This window comes from Silene latifolia, chromosome 10, assembly GCF_048544455.1.
Source record: "Silene latifolia isolate original U9 population chromosome 10, ASM4854445v1, whole genome shotgun sequence".
Lineage (NCBI taxonomy): Eukaryota > Viridiplantae > Streptophyta > Magnoliopsida > Caryophyllales > Caryophyllaceae > Silene > Silene latifolia.
The window spans coordinates 37,482,050-37,498,217 of NC_133535.1; the positions used below are offsets into that span (position 1 = coordinate 37,482,050).

The following is a 16,168-nucleotide window of genomic DNA, read 5'->3' on the forward strand; positions in this document are numbered from 1 at the left end:
AGCGTGACTTTCAAAAAGACCGCTGCCATTGTCCACAGATCGGCTGGGCATACGCAGGTGGGCCCATGTCCACACAACCCTTTCATGTAGACAAGTGAAGTTGAAACCACCGCATCCAGGCCACCCAACAGCAGAGCCAAACCTCGACTTCACCCTACCAAGCACATCTCATACGGAAACCCTTCAACCTTAAAACAGACACCAGCAAGACCACCACCTCCGGGTCAAAAAGCCCAACCGAAGCACCCAAGACAAAGCCGCATACAACACAAGAAAACCTCAACAACCAGACTCCTCAATCCGAAAAGACTAAAAAATACCCAACAAACCCCAGAAGATCCTAACAAACAGCAGGAACCATTAACACCAAACCTGCTACTCAAAATTACCTCAGACAACTCGACAACATTAGCGGCACAAAACCATCATAGACCCGCCAAAAGACACCAAGACGGGTCAAACCACTACAAAGCACCCCAAATTACCAAGGGACACCTCCCAGGACCACCGCCAAGCAAACAAACAGACAGACTTAAAAGGAACAAAACAGGTCGAAAAACAAATTTAAAAAAAACAGAGGGCACAACCGGTGGGGGAAATGGGGAGATCACCGTGTCGGACCCAAAAAGCAGCCACTAAGGACGAAGCAGCGCAGACGGATGAGTTAGCTCATCGACACAATCAGACAAACTTTAAGACAAGGCAAACAACCCAGGGATGGGGGGAATGGGGGGATCACCCCTTGATTGAAAGCGGAAAACGGCGGTGACAGGACAAGGTATCGACGGGACGGGACCGGAACGACAAGGAGGGAACAACACCCAGACAGTCCAAATAAAAGAACAAACAAGAACCAACACCGAGACAAGAAAAACAGCTCCATCCAAGAAGCGGGTAACGGAGCAGGAAGCAGCCGACATGAGATCAAAACGGGTCCAACCGACGGACCAAAAAATCGGGTCCCAGATCAAATCAGAGGAGGAGACGTTCTGGGCTACAGAAAATAACTACTAGTACACTGCAATAAGATAGATGCAGAGATGAGTAGTTGTTTATGAGTCTCTAATCACATGTATGCTTCGTATAGTGAGATTTTATGCGCCCGCAAGGTGTTTGATGAAATGCGCCAACAAACAAGTGTTCAAAGCTGGTATGGGTAGACCAAATAATTCTCAGTATTTATGAGTCGCATTATGTTCCTATAGAGGAAACTATGATTGTTGGTAGCTATTGAGCCACCAATGGCCAACCATAAGCCATAACCTTACCAAATAAGCATCCTATGTCGCTTAGTACTTCACCTTCGCAAGTTGTCTAACACGGTGGCAAATGAGCCTGAGCCAATCTTTGTGGATGGTTTAATTACACAAATTGCTAGGAAGACAGACTATCGGGTTTTTAACTTATAGGGCAACATACCAGTTTAAGGCTCGTTTTTCCTTTACGTGAGCTATTTTGAAAACTCGCTGGATTGGTTGAAAATTGAAATTCTCACGGTCTCACCTAAAGACGGGAGCTTGTTTTGGATGATTGATTAAGAAGTTGCGACCTGATTATTACGCCGACCAAATAAGCATACTGATATGCGTGTCGAGACCTTTCCCCTCCTACTATATTTCACCTTCAGTCAGACTACTTTAACGATCCTAGCTTTGGAAGTCCCACCAGGAGTGAGTATGAGGACGGTGGTTGGTGTGATGGTGATCAGACTCTAGAGTGATTAACCCGATATATTTGGGGAGGGTTTGTATGAGAAAATGAGAGTCTTTCAGTTCAATCAATTGATTCATAGCCTCGGTTTAGATGTATCCAGCCATCCAGACATGCGATTCAATTTCAGTTTGATTCAAGTTGAATCAGGCTTTGGGTACAATATAGGATTTTTAATTTTCCTTCTTTTTAATATCCACTACTTAAGATTAGACTAACTACTTTGAACATTACTTTATTTTAATGTCAATAGGTTTCATATTATAATGAGCTAAGTATTATAGTAATACTTGCTGTTTTCCTGATCACATGCTCCTGTTTCTCTCTCTGTAATTGACTCATGATTTCAAGTCATGTTTGTGCCAAACTTTCAGATCTATCTAAATACCATTTTCTTCATTTTCCAATAATAACTCTTCCTTTTTCTTTATTTTTTTTTCTGTTGTTCAACTGTCACTGTTATCTTTTGGAAGTGTTGCATTTTTTCTAAGTTGACATTAATCCCATTTTCCAAGGTTAGTAATTCTTACTTTTATGTCTTCTTTTTCATCTCAATTCTATGTTTTATTTGATGGATTCTTTAGTTTGACTTATGATCACTGTTTTTTGCACTTTGATTATGATTGTTTGAACTTTGAAAGTTTGTTCTGTTTTTCCCTGAAATCTTCATCTTAGCATCATTCATAACCTTTTTTCCTAGGGAAAATTCTCAGTTTTAGATTGTGCAAAGTTTGGGAGGGTTATGAGTTATGACTCGATGCAAATGGTATAAATAAACGTATTACTCTGGTCGTGAATAAGATGGAATAAAGCAAAATGACTCGCTAAATTATCGACGCAAATTGCATTATAGAGGTAATCTGAAAATAGTTTCTATGTATCAGTCTGACCCTCTTAGGTAGCAATAGCTTGGAAATTTGAAGGCACTCGAATAACGTTTTTTCATCGAGAGTCGTCTTACAGGGAAAGAAATTTTAACTGAAATGGTAAAATTCATGTTGTTTCTGCAGGCGGGTTACTCTTTTCCTTCTCGTCTGGTAATGGTTACAACAGTGTGCTGGTAATTGGAATTTTATTGTTTGATGTTATGTCACAGAAGAATTCTCTTTTCTTTAATGCTTATAGGGACATAATTGACTGGCCAATTTTTCGCGTTCCAAGTCTTTCTGAGCTGAGTCCTATTGGATTGATGAATCAGTGATAGAATCTGGGATGAAGAATACTGCTTGTATGTGCATAATCACGAAGATTTATTGAATAGGATTTCTAGTTAGGTTGACTACCGATAAGTATGGAGGGGTATATAGTTGATAATATGGATGTTGAAGAAGAATTTACGGCAGTGTGGCCAGAAGATGTAAATGAAGCCGGGAGTCAAGTCAATGTAGATAGGCTGAGGGCAGATCAGGATATGTTAAAGGAAGTTGCAATCAATTCGGAAACTTCTGAGGCCGATTTGGAACATCTGAATGAAATGATGGGTCAGAGTGAGAAGGGTTCGTCTCAGTTGTCGTACCTGGTACAGCACTGGGAATACAAGCAAGCAAATGCTGTTCGCCTGCTGAGAGAAGAGGTTGACCACCTGAGCAAGCAGAGAGAAGAGGCTGAGCTCAAGAGGTTGGAGATCTTAGAGCCATACGATTGTAATAAAGTGGCGCCAAAGAAAAAATATGAGGTGCTTGCAGAAAGTAAAGGGCTAGAGATAGATGCAGAATATGATACGGTTGTGTACTGGAAACAAAGGGCAGTGTTCCTGGAGAAAATGTTGGAGGAAAGTAGGCAGAGAGAACAGGCATTACTGGAGAAGTTGGAGGGCAGCATTAAGAATATGGAGAAACAATCTTCACCTGTTCAAGAATTGTCCGACATTCTCAAAAGAGCTGATAACTTCACACACTTTATCCTTCAGAATGCACCCATTGTTCTTGGTCATATGGTAAGCCTGCAAACCATTGGAAATCAGTACTATTTATGCATTTTTGGCCCTAATATGGTTTTATAACAGGATAAGGAATTGCGCTACCGTTTCATTTACAACCACTACCCAAGCTTCAAAGAGGCTGTAAGCAATTGTTTGTTGAATTGTTTTTCTCAAAGCTTGGTAATGTATTCTTATATAACACTTCTATGCTTGATAATGTGTGTTGTGCCATACATAAACTTGTGCTATTCTTTATCAGGACATTATTGGAAAAACAGAGACAGAAATTTTCTCTGGTGCTGGAGTAAAGGAGTCCCTGGACTTCAAGAGAGAAGTCCTAGAACGGGGAATACCTGGAAAAAGAGAGATAACATTTGAGACAGAGCTGTTTGGATCTAAAACATTTTTAATGTATGTGGAACCTGTGCTTAATAAGGCAGGAGAAACAATTGGTATCAATTACATTGGAATGGATATTACAGATCAGGTCAGCTCCTCTTCGATGTTTTATGTTTTGAGTGTATCAGTTGGTGATCGTATGGTTTACTCAACATACATCTGACCCTCTAGACAGGTGCTTGGTTTGAGATTGAGGCTTTTAGAGTAATAATGTAATGTTGCAATGCTGCAACATATATTGTATCGAAGTTCAAAATGCCTTTGCATGAAAGAAAAGACAAAAATAAAGAAATGGAGGTGCAAAGAGTCAAAGACCATCGTTATTTACCCGAGGGATTTGATTAGGAACATGTATTAGTGAACATGGCAATGTCAGCCTATTAGCAGGTGCTCATTGGTAATCTAGTTTGTATCTTCTATTTTTCAATTGATTTACTCATTGTCCAGTAATTCTGAGCTAAGAGGAATGAGGGGATTAATAGATTTTTGTTTATGCGAGCCTCATTGTTAGTGAACCATGTGGATGCTAGATAATTAATCTTTATAGAAAAGATGTGGTCATTTGTTTCCCTCTTCCTATGAAAGAAGTTATTGGAAAGCTCTTGTGGTCAAAATAGAAAGAGTCAAGTACTTGTACTGCAGCATTTTTTATGCTGTTGACTGCAAAATGTATGGTTTATGATTCGTCAACAGGTCAAAAAAAGAGAAAGAATGGCAAAGCTCCAGGAGGAGATAGCTGTACAGAGAGCAACGGAGATAAAGCTTAATAAGACGATACATATAACAGGTTTGGCAGCAATATACGAGTTTTGTTTTGATGCCTGAGTGTTGGGTATTTAACCTAAATATCTGCTCAATCAATTCAGAGGAAACAATGATGGCTAAACAAATGCTAGCAACCATGTCTCAAGAGATTAAATCACCTTTGACTGGAGTTTTAGGCGTGGCTGATATTTTATCCACTACAAATATGGACAGGCAACAACGAGAGTTGTTGAATGTCATGATTTCTTCAGGAGACTTGGTGCTTCAGCTTATAAATGACATCCTTGACCTGTCTAAAGTCGAGTCAGGTCTGAGACTACTCTTTTTTTTTTTAGCATACATCTTAAAGAAAACTGTGTATTTTATAACTTTCTATATTACATCTGAATCGGACACTTTGGATTCATTTTTTTATGGGAGTCAGGAGTTATGAGGTTGGAAGCTACAAAGTTCAGACCAAGAGAAGTGGTAAGGCATGTTCTTCAAACTGCTGCTGCATCCTTGAGGAAGACACTAACATTGGAAGGACATATTTCAGATGATGTTCCTATAGAGGTAACACCTTCAGTTTCTATAGTATTGAAACCTGCTTGTTTTGTTTAATGCAGTCATGTAACTGAAGGGTTCTGTAACGATTTTCAACAGGTCGGAATTACAAACTTTTTAAGATTTCATGCATGTTACTCTGTAAATACTAAGATTGAACAAAAAGGGTAATTAGCAAACTTACTAGAAGAAATCCAATTAAGATGCTAATAAGAAGTATAATAAACCCAAGTATAAGCTCCTTGAATAACAATATAGTCCGTGAGACCGTCTCGCAATAACGCCCCACGTGTTGCGCCTCTACTGGTATTTACACAATATGGATCTTGTATGCTAATACAATAAAGATGGAAAAATCTCTCCCTTTCCGCTAAATATGTGCCTCCTATCTCGGGTTTTCAGATTGAAGAGTTTTTCTCTCATGAACCCGTATAGATAGGTGATTGAGGAAGTGTTCTATACCTATTCTAGAATTAACGCCCAAAGTCTCCAATAATTAATAAATCATACTGATTAATTCCATCCTGATCCATCAAGTGACCCTGAAGGACAGATTACTACCCGAATCCGAACTCATTTAGGATTCAAACTACGAGCGGATCCTAGCAGAGCATCACAACTACATTAAAAAAGAATCAATTCTACAATATTACGGACATATGGGCATACTAATTCCTTCAGTCTCCCACTTGCACTTATGCCCTATAGGCTATAAGGCATCATAATCTCTTCTATTTCTTCACATGAGAATAGGGTAGGAAAAATGTCATCCTATAAATCTCTCTCTTTTCTCGAATCTCTGTGTTGAATTGTTACTCACATTCACCTTATCTGGGCACGTCAATACACTTACACAATTCACACTCTTCAAGAGGCCGAAGATGTTTAACTCATTTCGCAAAGGAGGAGCAAAGTGCATCTTGTCTAACCAACCATATGCTGACACATGTTCCATGACAAGTCCAATCATCACCTTTATAACAACATTTATAGCCACCTGTCGTCCGGTCATGGTTGACGTTTGATGATATCAAAACCAGCACTTTGCATGTATAGAATAATGAAAGACACTTTGCTGACACTAGGCGTAACCTTAGCAAAGTTCTTTTAACGGGTGTCCAGTCATTTTGCTAGTTAATTAACGAATATAATTCCATGTATAATAGTTGTACATGAAAATCAGTCTGACTTTGTTGGAAACATGTGTTTCAGGTGATTGGAGATGTTCTCAGAATTAGGCAAATTCTGACTAATCTGATCAGGTATTGATCATCTGCAACTTGCAGAGATCCATTCATTTAATGGGTTTCTTTTAGACTTCTGCACCTTTCCTATTTGAATTGAGTACTCTGTATGTAGCCAAGTTGCTAGATCTGATATTAAGAATTCTTTCATGGTTAGTACCCCCAAAAAAACACCTCTATGACTGCTGAGGGAGACTTGTTTTTCGTCACATAGTTGCTAGTTATATATTCTGTATGGGTGAAGCCTGAACATATCTTTACTTCAAACTAATTCGCTATGGCTACATAAGTTAGAGGTAAGAGAGTGATATCAGCTTGATGTAAGGTGAAAATAACACGAGGTAGTATGGATTATTTTACGTGTAAGAAAGTTAATATCAGCTCAGTTCTGACTCAGATGGCATTATAGCATTGCTCTCTAATTTTTACGAGTCCTTTATTGCTCTCCTTATTCATTTTGTCCAGTTGTTCATATTGAGGTTTAACAACCTAATGTATATTTTACAGCAATGCCATTAAATTCACCCATGAAGGCAAAGTTGGAATACGGCTTTATGTAGTGGCAGCTCCATGTACTACAGAAGATCAGAAGTTTGTCAATGATCACACTGACATTCAGGAAAAGCAAGGAGAAAATCCATATGGTGGTCAAAACAAGGTGGATGAACCTAAAACACCAAGCAAGGGCGGAGAAACTGCGTTTGTAGACGACAGAAGCTATGCTGCTGAATCTCCACAAACTGTGTGGATACGCTGTGACGTGTATGACACTGGCATTGGAATCACAGGTTTCATTACAACCTTTTCCTATTTGTTTGATTTATTATTATTATTGTTATTTTTATTGTTATTGTTATTGTTATACAACCTTTTCCTAGTATCGTGAAAAGATCACTAGCTTGGAGATCAAGGCCAAGACTACGTTCATGATCTTTTCCTACCTTAATTAAACTGATGTCCTCTATTTTACATGATATGCATCTACTTGCACAAATGTAATATAATCTCACACTATCTTAACAGTTGTTATTTTTTTTCGAATCTTGTGCAATAGTATTTTCAGGCTCACTTTATTTTCATTTTTTGTAAAGAGCATGCTTTGCCGACATTATTAAAGTACATGCCAGCCAGTGCGGATCATGCTCGGAAGCATGGTGGACGTCTTGCCATTTGCAAACAGCTGGTAATTTTGCTTCTACTTGCCATTTTAGTTAGATCTTGCCATTTTAAAATGCTAACTGCATTTCGGCTTCAAACTCTTGTAATTTGGAGGATGTCACTAGCTATACCGTTCAGATTGACAGTACTTTTTTTTGCGGAGACTTTTGTATGTTTTCAGGAGCTGTCTACGTTTAAACTTGTGTCAACTGATGTTTGGACACTTGTGCAGGTTGAGCTTATGGGAGGTCATCTGACAGTAAGTAGCAAAGAGCATTGTGGATCGACATTTACATTTGAACTTCCATATAGGGTCTCTTCCAATTCAGGGAATGATTCCGATGATCCTGATGAGCTTCCAGATGCTACCGGCCAAGGAAACAATACAGAAGCTGAAGATTTGACTGCTGGATATTTTCTGTTTCAGCCAGGAACATTAGGTTCTTCCTTGTTTAATTCCAGCAGGACACAAAGTACGTACGGATATAGCGGACTTCCTGACATCAACCCAGTGTCAGAAAAGGCTTCTGATGGTTTTACAATCCCCCAAAGGCATGATAAAATCGAATTCAAGGAAGATTCTAGAGTTAGTAGCAGGGGTGTCTAATACCCCGTGGTCGCCCGGGCGGCGGAATCGGGCCTCCAGTTTTGGCCACCGAATTTATAAGCTTTACTAATAAAATTCAATACAAACCTCGACATGTACTACACTTATACATTCATATTTGGGCCTCATTTTTTTGTGGTGCACCGGGCCTCCATTTACTTTAAGACGCCCCTGGTTAGTAGGATACTATGATTATGCCTATTTTATAAATTCATAATTCAATTCTATATTTCTACAGCCCTAAAATGCGATAATGGTAAAGAGATTTCATTTTGATGAAAGTGGTGATGAATATGCAAATATCACACAAAAAAATGAATAATTTCAAGGACATGGAGGCTCGAATGGCATCCCAAGTTTTAGCCAACCACATAAGACCTCCGGGAGGTTTCATAGGGCAAGGGCAATCATCAAGAGACCTTGCAAAAGTTTGTAGATACCTCATTTCTGCACCTCTCGCAAGCTACCCGGTGATGATTGGGCCGCATGTTTGGTACACGGAACGATTTATGACAATTCGTAAGTTTATCGTCAAGTGGCAGCTCAAATACTTGTGTCTACCCCTTGGTCGTCATCTACGCGTCGTTACGGTCGTTTTGACAGTAATTAGAGTACATTTGGAGTCCGAGTCAAAAACCGTCTTCATTTTCTAATAACCGTTTAAATGCCAAGTCGGAATATTCTGGAATGTTCCGGATATTTCTATTCCATATTTCAATCTTTTAATCTTTTGGTAAAGTATTTTCCGAAATAATATTTTAAATAATAAGGAAATTAAGATCAAACCGCAATTCCATAATAGAAACGCGGGAAATCTTTCTTCCACAGGAGGAAACTTTTGGGGAAAGGACGCCCTGCTGCGCCTCTTCCAAGAGCCGCAGTGGTTGCTGCGCCTCTTCCCCAGCTCCTCTCTGCGTATTTTATGATCTTTTCGAGATTTACTTCCAAAGTTTTACCGAAACCCTAATTCCTCCGTGTGATTAGTATAAATAGGGACCTTCGTTCCTCATATTTCTCACGCAAGCGTCCTCCTTTCTCTTCTCCCTTTGCATTCTAAGACCGTGCTCCTTGCTTATTGGCGTCTACGTGCTTGAACTTTTGACCACGTAAGCTCGGATCTTTCTGAGTACCAGCCTCGTTTTGCATGACCGACCAATTTGACCAACTCTACTCAATCAACTTAATCAATTTTGTTTAAATTTCTCTTACGAGGGCACTTTCGTCGCACATTCGAGTCGAGCAATCACTAAACATTAACTTAGTTAATCTCGTTTCATCAAACATGTAAGTCCGAGGGTGTAAATCCCATCTTTTATTATTGTACTTTATTTTTTTGTGAATCATTGTAAGATTTACGTCGAAAACATGTTTAAAACCGATTTATAAAACCTTTATTCAACCTTTTTTTTGCGGATTAACGGGAGATAGATGTCGAGAAGGAACGCAGCAACTGTTGCGCCTCTTCGAAGGGCCGCAGCATCTGATGCGCCTCTTCCTGAGGTTGCCGCAGTTCCTTCTTTCCTTCTTCTTCCTCCGTCTTAATTTGTTTACTTTCTTTCGTCTTTTCTTGTTTATTTCTTATTTCGTTAATATGATAATTTTAATACATAATTCATTAATAATTCATCTTTAATTCCCGACTTAAATCCAAAGTAATTAATATTTGCGGGTTTTCGTCACTAAAATCAAATCTGGGTTTTAGAGATTCGAATCATCGATATCAAGTCTCTGAAATTCGATCTTTGATATATTTTTTTTATCTGTTCGTCATTATCGTCAGTAGTTAAACATTAATTCAACCTAAATAGTTAGTTTTAATAAATTTAATTCATAATTAATCTTGTAATTAGTCTTTAATTTGTTCTAATTAATTTGAGTCCGTCTTTTATTGCTTTTATGACCAATTTTCATGTAAATAATCTATTAAACCACTTCTATCCGAGTCAAATATCAATAATCGATCATAAAATTCACCAACGAACATTAACAATATGCAGTTCCGGCTTCACAGCCAGAACTCACCTCAGGAACAGACGCAGTGACCACTGCGCCTCTTCCAAGAGACGCAGCTCTGCTGCGCCTGTTCCGGGTTGAGTTCTGTCTCTGAACTTCCGTTGTTGCTTTGACCTAGTTTATTAGCTTACGTATTAACCTAATATTATCCGAATTATCACCCTTAATCTGCTCCTTAATTTATTTTCCCTTTTTTTCTCAAATTATCCGTTTTAAATGTATTTTCGACGTAAATCAATCAAACCGTTGTAATTGTTGTAATTTTTAGTTATTGTATTTCTTATTGTATTCGTTATTATCGTTTGTTTGTATGTCTTCACATGTAATCAACCTAAATTCCTACTTCGACCTAATTGTATGCTAAATTACATGTTCACCTACTTAGTTAATTCTTCACATGCTAGGATTAATTTATTGGATGTTGCATTGCATGCATATAACCTTCAACATATCAAGTATAGATGATTTCCTCTAATCATTAGTAGAGGCCGCTATCGAGGTGGGCGGGATTAGGTGTTCGATCAAAAGAGCTTCGTAATACGTACCCTCACCCTTTACTCCAGATCTCTGTGAACATCCATGTTCATTGGCATCCACGAAAGTCATTCTAGACATAGAATGCTAAAGGTAACGAGTTCTTAGTGTTCATGTCACTACTTTGTGTCTTGACATGACATGAGGTATTCGAACGGTTCCAATTTCCCATAAAAATTGGTGGCGACTCCACAAATGCAAAAGCTTGTTTACCCAAGCGAACCCGTGGGCCCGCGTCCACAAAGTTAAAGATGTGAATGCAATTGAGGCGGAAGAATCTCATGTGTCACCTAATCTAGGTGAGGATTCAATAGCAACACCCTTAGTGACAAGTGAAAATATTGATGACACATTTGGTTCAACCACTACCGAGTTTGAGAAAGGAAGAGATTGTGAAATTGAAGATGAGTTTGTCCTTGAAGAGATATTGGAAGCACCAATTGAGAGGAAAGAGACGGAATTTGATCCGGCAGAAGTGAAAATGATAATGGTGGAAGACGACCCGCCGGCCGCGCAAGAAGCGGCCAAAGATGGCTCAAGATATGAGAAGTTCATGAACTTAGTAATGAAGATGGAATCCACCTTTCCATCACCGGAAGAGATGCCTCTTTACTTCGGTTTCTTAGCGGAAGTTGTTGTAAGAAAATGGAGTAAAGATGACCATGAGCTAGTCGCTTCAAGGGAGGAATGTAACTCGGTCACAACAAATGAGGTGCCTGCCAAACTTGATGACTCGGGAAGTTTCTCAATTCCATGCACCGTTGGCAACCAAAAAGTGGACCGCGCTTTGTGTGATTTGGGAACAAGTGTTAGCGTGATACCTCTTACGATTGTCAAGAAGTTAGATGTTACAAACTTGACCCGCACATCCATTAAAATCAAGCTAGCTGATAGGAGAATCAAACCGCCAATTGGGATTCTCAAGGATGTCATGGTAAAAATCGGTTGGCTCTCCATTCCCGCGGATTTCATGGTGATGGACATCTCTATGGGTAGGCGCTCCTATATAATCTTTGGTAGACCATTTTTAGCCACGGGAGGAGCTATTGTTGATGTTCAAAGGGGAAGTTTGTCATTTGAAGTCGGGAACGAGAAAGTTGAGTTTAAGTTACCAAGCGTTTCTAAGAGGGAACTGGTTAAAGACACGTTTGCTTCAGAAACATTGGGGCATATCTTATGCCAATGAACTCATGTGCAAGAAGATGACAAAAACAAGAATCAAGTACGGCTTGTGGATGATGAGAAGGGAAAAGAGAAATGCCACGTCAAGTTTGGAATGAATGACACTAACGTCCCTACAATCGAGTCCGTCTCTACCGCCTTCGGTCCGAGAATTGGTTTCAAGATTGAGAGGTTGCAAAAGCCGAGGAAGTTGATAAGTAAATTTTGCGGGAAATGAGAGTGTGAAAATTATCATGCAAAGGATAAAGGGTTTGACGATAACAAAGTGGACCTTGAAGAAGAGAAAGGGCTAAAATGGCAAGAAGTACATCAAGCCACGAGTGAACTACAAAATGAGTTGATAAGAGCGAAACATTCTCTTTCCTTGAGCAAGTTCAAGTCAAGTTCTAGTGACAAAAGGAAAATGGAGGGACACCAAGGGGGTGATCCCGGCTAAATGAATCTTCTCATCATGATAGGTTTGGTGAAGTTCCTCAAGAACCACCATTTTTGTAAATAGTGCATGCATATTAGATAGAACATGAGAGCATTTGGAACAATTTTCATCTTGTGCAAACTTGGATTTGGTGACGGGATGTCACACCGATGTCGTTTGGGAATATATGGAACACAAGCATACCCTTCACTTAGTCTAGTTCCCGACATGACGCGTCGGCTTGAAAGTGGAAAACACGCAAATCGAGGCTAAGTGAAGATGTTATGGCGTGTTCATTTTATATATACTTTTATCTCTCATTTTAGCTAGGTTTTGATTGCATATCATACTTTAATTAGTATATTTATGAGCTAATCTTGTGTTCTAGGTGTGTTGCTTGTATTTTATCGCATTTTGTAGGAATGAAGCACTTGGATGCTTTTTCCCGTCATTTAACAATCACCGAGTTCACTAAGCTAAGTGGAAGCAAGATGGACCATGGTAGGAAATTATGGAAATGACAAGGACCAAGCATGATCATGGAAGAGTGTGTTTCCAAGCCCAAGCAAGACTGTATGAGATATGGATTGATAATGCAAAATGATCTTACAAAAGAGCCCAAAAGAAGTCCAAATTTATGAAGAGAATACTAAACTTAGGATGATCATTTGGATGCTCTTAGGTAGTATTATGAAGCATTAACCGGAGGCTTAAAGATGACATTAATCGCAAACATTGGATTCCCTCAATATTTAATCAAGAAGTTAAGTGAAAATGCCCGGATTCCTACGCCCCCGATCGGGGCTGGCAACCCCGATCGGGGTTGACCTCCTCTTGGACTTTTACGTTATGCCCCTATTTTACTATAAATAGGGGACTTAATCCGTCATTAGGGGACATCTTTCATACATCTTCATATACCATTTTACTCTTTTATAGCCTTAAGCAAACAATTCTCTCACAGTTTTCATCATAGTTTTAATATTGTTAAGCATTTGATATTTGTTAAACATTTGGTTCTATTTATTCAAGCTTTTGGTTCTCATTTTGTTCTACCTTGCAAGTTCCTAGTTCAAGTTCTATTTCGGTAATTCTAAGTCTAATTTATTTAGTTTACATTTCTATTTTGGTTATCACATAGTTTTATCATTGGTATTTTAATATATCACATAGTTTGCTATTGCATTTTATGATTCACCATTTAGTTTACATTATTTCTATAATCATGTCTAGCATTTCTTACATCATAGTTTGTAGTTTACATTTCAATATGAGTAGCTAAATTTCCTTAGTCTAGAGACTAGGGAAGCCATGCAATAACTAATATATGTAAAATGATAAATTAGGCTGATATAATATTGTCTAATTATTTCTATCACATGTTTGTATCGTCACGATTAATCTTTGTTTAGAGGCCTTATTCATTGATTAAGTTTGTTAATTCTTTCTATAAGTCGAGAGGCACGGAATCGGATTAGACTAAGCATGTGTAGTAGGACGACCTAGTCATAAATGATAGTTTCTCTAGGACCCGGTCTATGGCCGACACTAATATCGATAGGTGGGTGTCTTTAAGCCTAAAAAATTGACAATTTTATTATTTCCGAGTTTTAACATGAATATATATTTACAATTACATGTGTGACCCAACTCCCCTAGACTCCTTTAATCATATATTTTTATATCATTTATTTGCTAATCATCAAACCAAACCAATCGTTATCGATCTTGATAGAAGTCTACTCATAGCATTTCATAGTGCAATTCCAGTCTCCTTGTGTTCGACCCCTATTACTACATTTATTTGTGTCTAGGGAAATTATCTTTGTTAGGTGTGCAACATAGCCTATCAAATTTTGGCGTCGTTGCCGGGGAGCACGATTTTATTGCGTTTAGATTTGTCGATTTCTATCTTGTTTCTTTTGTCTTGAGGAACATTTGTTCCTTGAGACCGTTACTTATCACTTTCTAGAGATTGTTGTCTTATGCCCAGGTTTTCTCGTAGCGGAGATTTGCTTTCACCGGATTCCGAGCCCGAGAAAATCTTTCGTAGAAGACGACGTTTTTGGAAAGAAGTTAAAGAAGCCGCTTCTCACGTGCAAGTTGAAAGTGAAAGAAAGTCTCACTTAAGACGATTTTAAAGCTCTTGAAGAAGAGGAGGTTTCTAGTTCATCATCTCCACCAGCACCACCATCTCCAACCAGAAAGACGGTAAAAATTTCCGATCATTCCAAGCCCACCGCAGCTATGCTTCCGGCCGATATTACAACAACTTAAATTACCGCCCCGGAATTCGAGATCAAACCAGTTGTCATTAGCCTTGTGGGGAGGAAGCAATTTGGGGGAAGTCCTTTGGAGAATTCCAATTTGTATATGCAAAACTTTTGTGATTATTGCTCCATGATTCGGCAACCGGGCGTCACTCAAGCCCAGATTAGGGAAATACTTTTCCCTTTCTCTTTGAAGGACAAGGCAAAGCTATGGATCAATAGCCTTGATCGCACCGCCATGGGGATCACAAATTGGGAGACATTGGCTCTTGCTTTCTATCAAAAGTTTTTTCCACCAGAGACAACTCAAACCTTGAGGAGCCAAATCACCGGATTCCCTCAACAAGCTCTTGAGAGATTATCTGAAGCTTGGGAGAGGTAAAAAGAGTTGCAAAGGCAATGCCCACATCATGGGTTGGATGCTTGGTTCCTAGCTATAACATTCCATAAAGGATGTTGTGCTGAGTCCCGAAGGATTATAGATTCCGCCAACAATGGGCGGTTTGATCAAATTGACACTGATATTGCAAATGCCACAATCGAATCCATGGCGACCCATGACGCGCAATATGTCAATTCCCGAAGTGTGCCACTCAAGGGTAAGGAGGAATCTTCCGATAATCCCATCTTGTTAGCTTAAATTGCCCTACTCCAACAACAATTAGCGGAACGAGATGCTAGGGATTCTCTTAAACAACTCAATGTCGTGTCCTCTACTAGCCAAATCATTGTTTGTGAAGGTTGGGGGGGTGCGGGTCATTATGCCGCTCATTGCCAAGCTACTATGGAGGAGGTATGCGCTTATCAAACTTTTAGACAAAATTCATATCCACCGGGTACATTTTCAAATACTTATAACCCGAATACAAGATTTTACCCGAATATGTCTTATTAAAATAATATTGTGCTTAACCCTCAACCTCAACCCAAACCACAACAACAAAATGCTTACATTCCACAACAACAAAAGTATAATCCCCCACCAGGTTATAAAAATCAAAACCAACAACAAAGGCCACCTCAGCAAAATTACCAACAAAATCAAAGTCCATCACCTCAAAATGGCCAACAAAACAACCAAGGAGGGGGTAAACTTGAGGCCTTGGTGTGTACACGGGGGCGCTTGGGATAAGCGTTTGCATTTGTGGAGTCGCCACCAATTATTATGGGAAATTGGAACCATTCGAATATCTCGTGTAGAATGACTCTCGCGGATGCCAATGAACACGGATGTTCACAGAGATCTGGAGTAAGCGGCGAGGGTACGTATTAGGAAATCCTTTTACTGAACACCTAATCCCGCCCGCCTCGATAGCGGCCTCTACAAATGATTAGGGAAATCGTTCGTATTCGATATGTTGTCGATTATATGCATGCAATACAACATCCAACGTTTTAATCCTA

The 16,168-nt window shown here is 39.2% G+C and overlaps 2 protein-coding genes and 1 non-coding gene across 11 annotated transcripts; 2 read left to right on the top strand and 1 right to left on the bottom strand.

The window, feature by feature from the left end:
• The first annotated feature begins 1,078 nt into the window (after positions 1-1,078).
• On the top strand, positions 1,079-8,596 carry LOC141605504 (histidine kinase 5-like). Of its 9 annotated transcripts, none has more exons than XM_074424313.1 (12): positions 1,079-1,150; positions 2,721-2,747; positions 2,836-3,646; positions 3,716-3,772; positions 3,891-4,118; positions 4,724-4,817; positions 4,897-5,103; positions 5,220-5,350; positions 6,554-6,603; positions 7,093-7,373; positions 7,677-7,768; positions 7,976-8,596. In XM_074424313.1, exons 3-12 carry the CDS (start codon positions 3,002-3,004, stop codon positions 8,348-8,350), a joined length of 2,160 nt encoding a protein of 719 aa, XP_074280414.1. In that variant the 5' UTR covers positions 1,079-1,150; positions 2,721-2,747; positions 2,836-3,001; the 3' UTR covers positions 8,351-8,596. The 9 variants fall into 9 exon arrangements, with proteins under 9 accessions (XP_074280414.1, XP_074280410.1, XP_074280412.1 ...); XM_074424309.1 differs by lacking the exon at positions 1,079-1,150 and adding an exon at positions 1,426-1,867 and having other exon boundaries at positions 3,716-3,811; XM_074424312.1 differs by lacking the exon at positions 1,079-1,150 and adding an exon at positions 1,494-2,225.
• A 68-nt stretch (positions 8,597-8,664) lies between these two features.
• LOC141607449 (uncharacterized) lies at positions 8,665-12,083 on the top strand. The gene is made up of 2 exons (XM_074426798.1): positions 8,665-8,737; positions 11,197-12,083. Exons 1-2 carry the CDS (start codon positions 8,665-8,667, stop codon positions 12,081-12,083), a joined length of 960 nt encoding a protein of 319 aa, XP_074282899.1.
• Positions 12,084-15,073: 2,990 nt separating this feature from the next.
• LOC141610255 (small nucleolar RNA R71) lies at positions 15,074-15,181 on the bottom strand. The gene has a single exon (XR_012528157.1). It is a non-coding gene; the product is annotated as a small nucleolar RNA R71 (small nucleolar RNA).
• Positions 15,182-16,168: the final 987 nt, after the last annotated feature.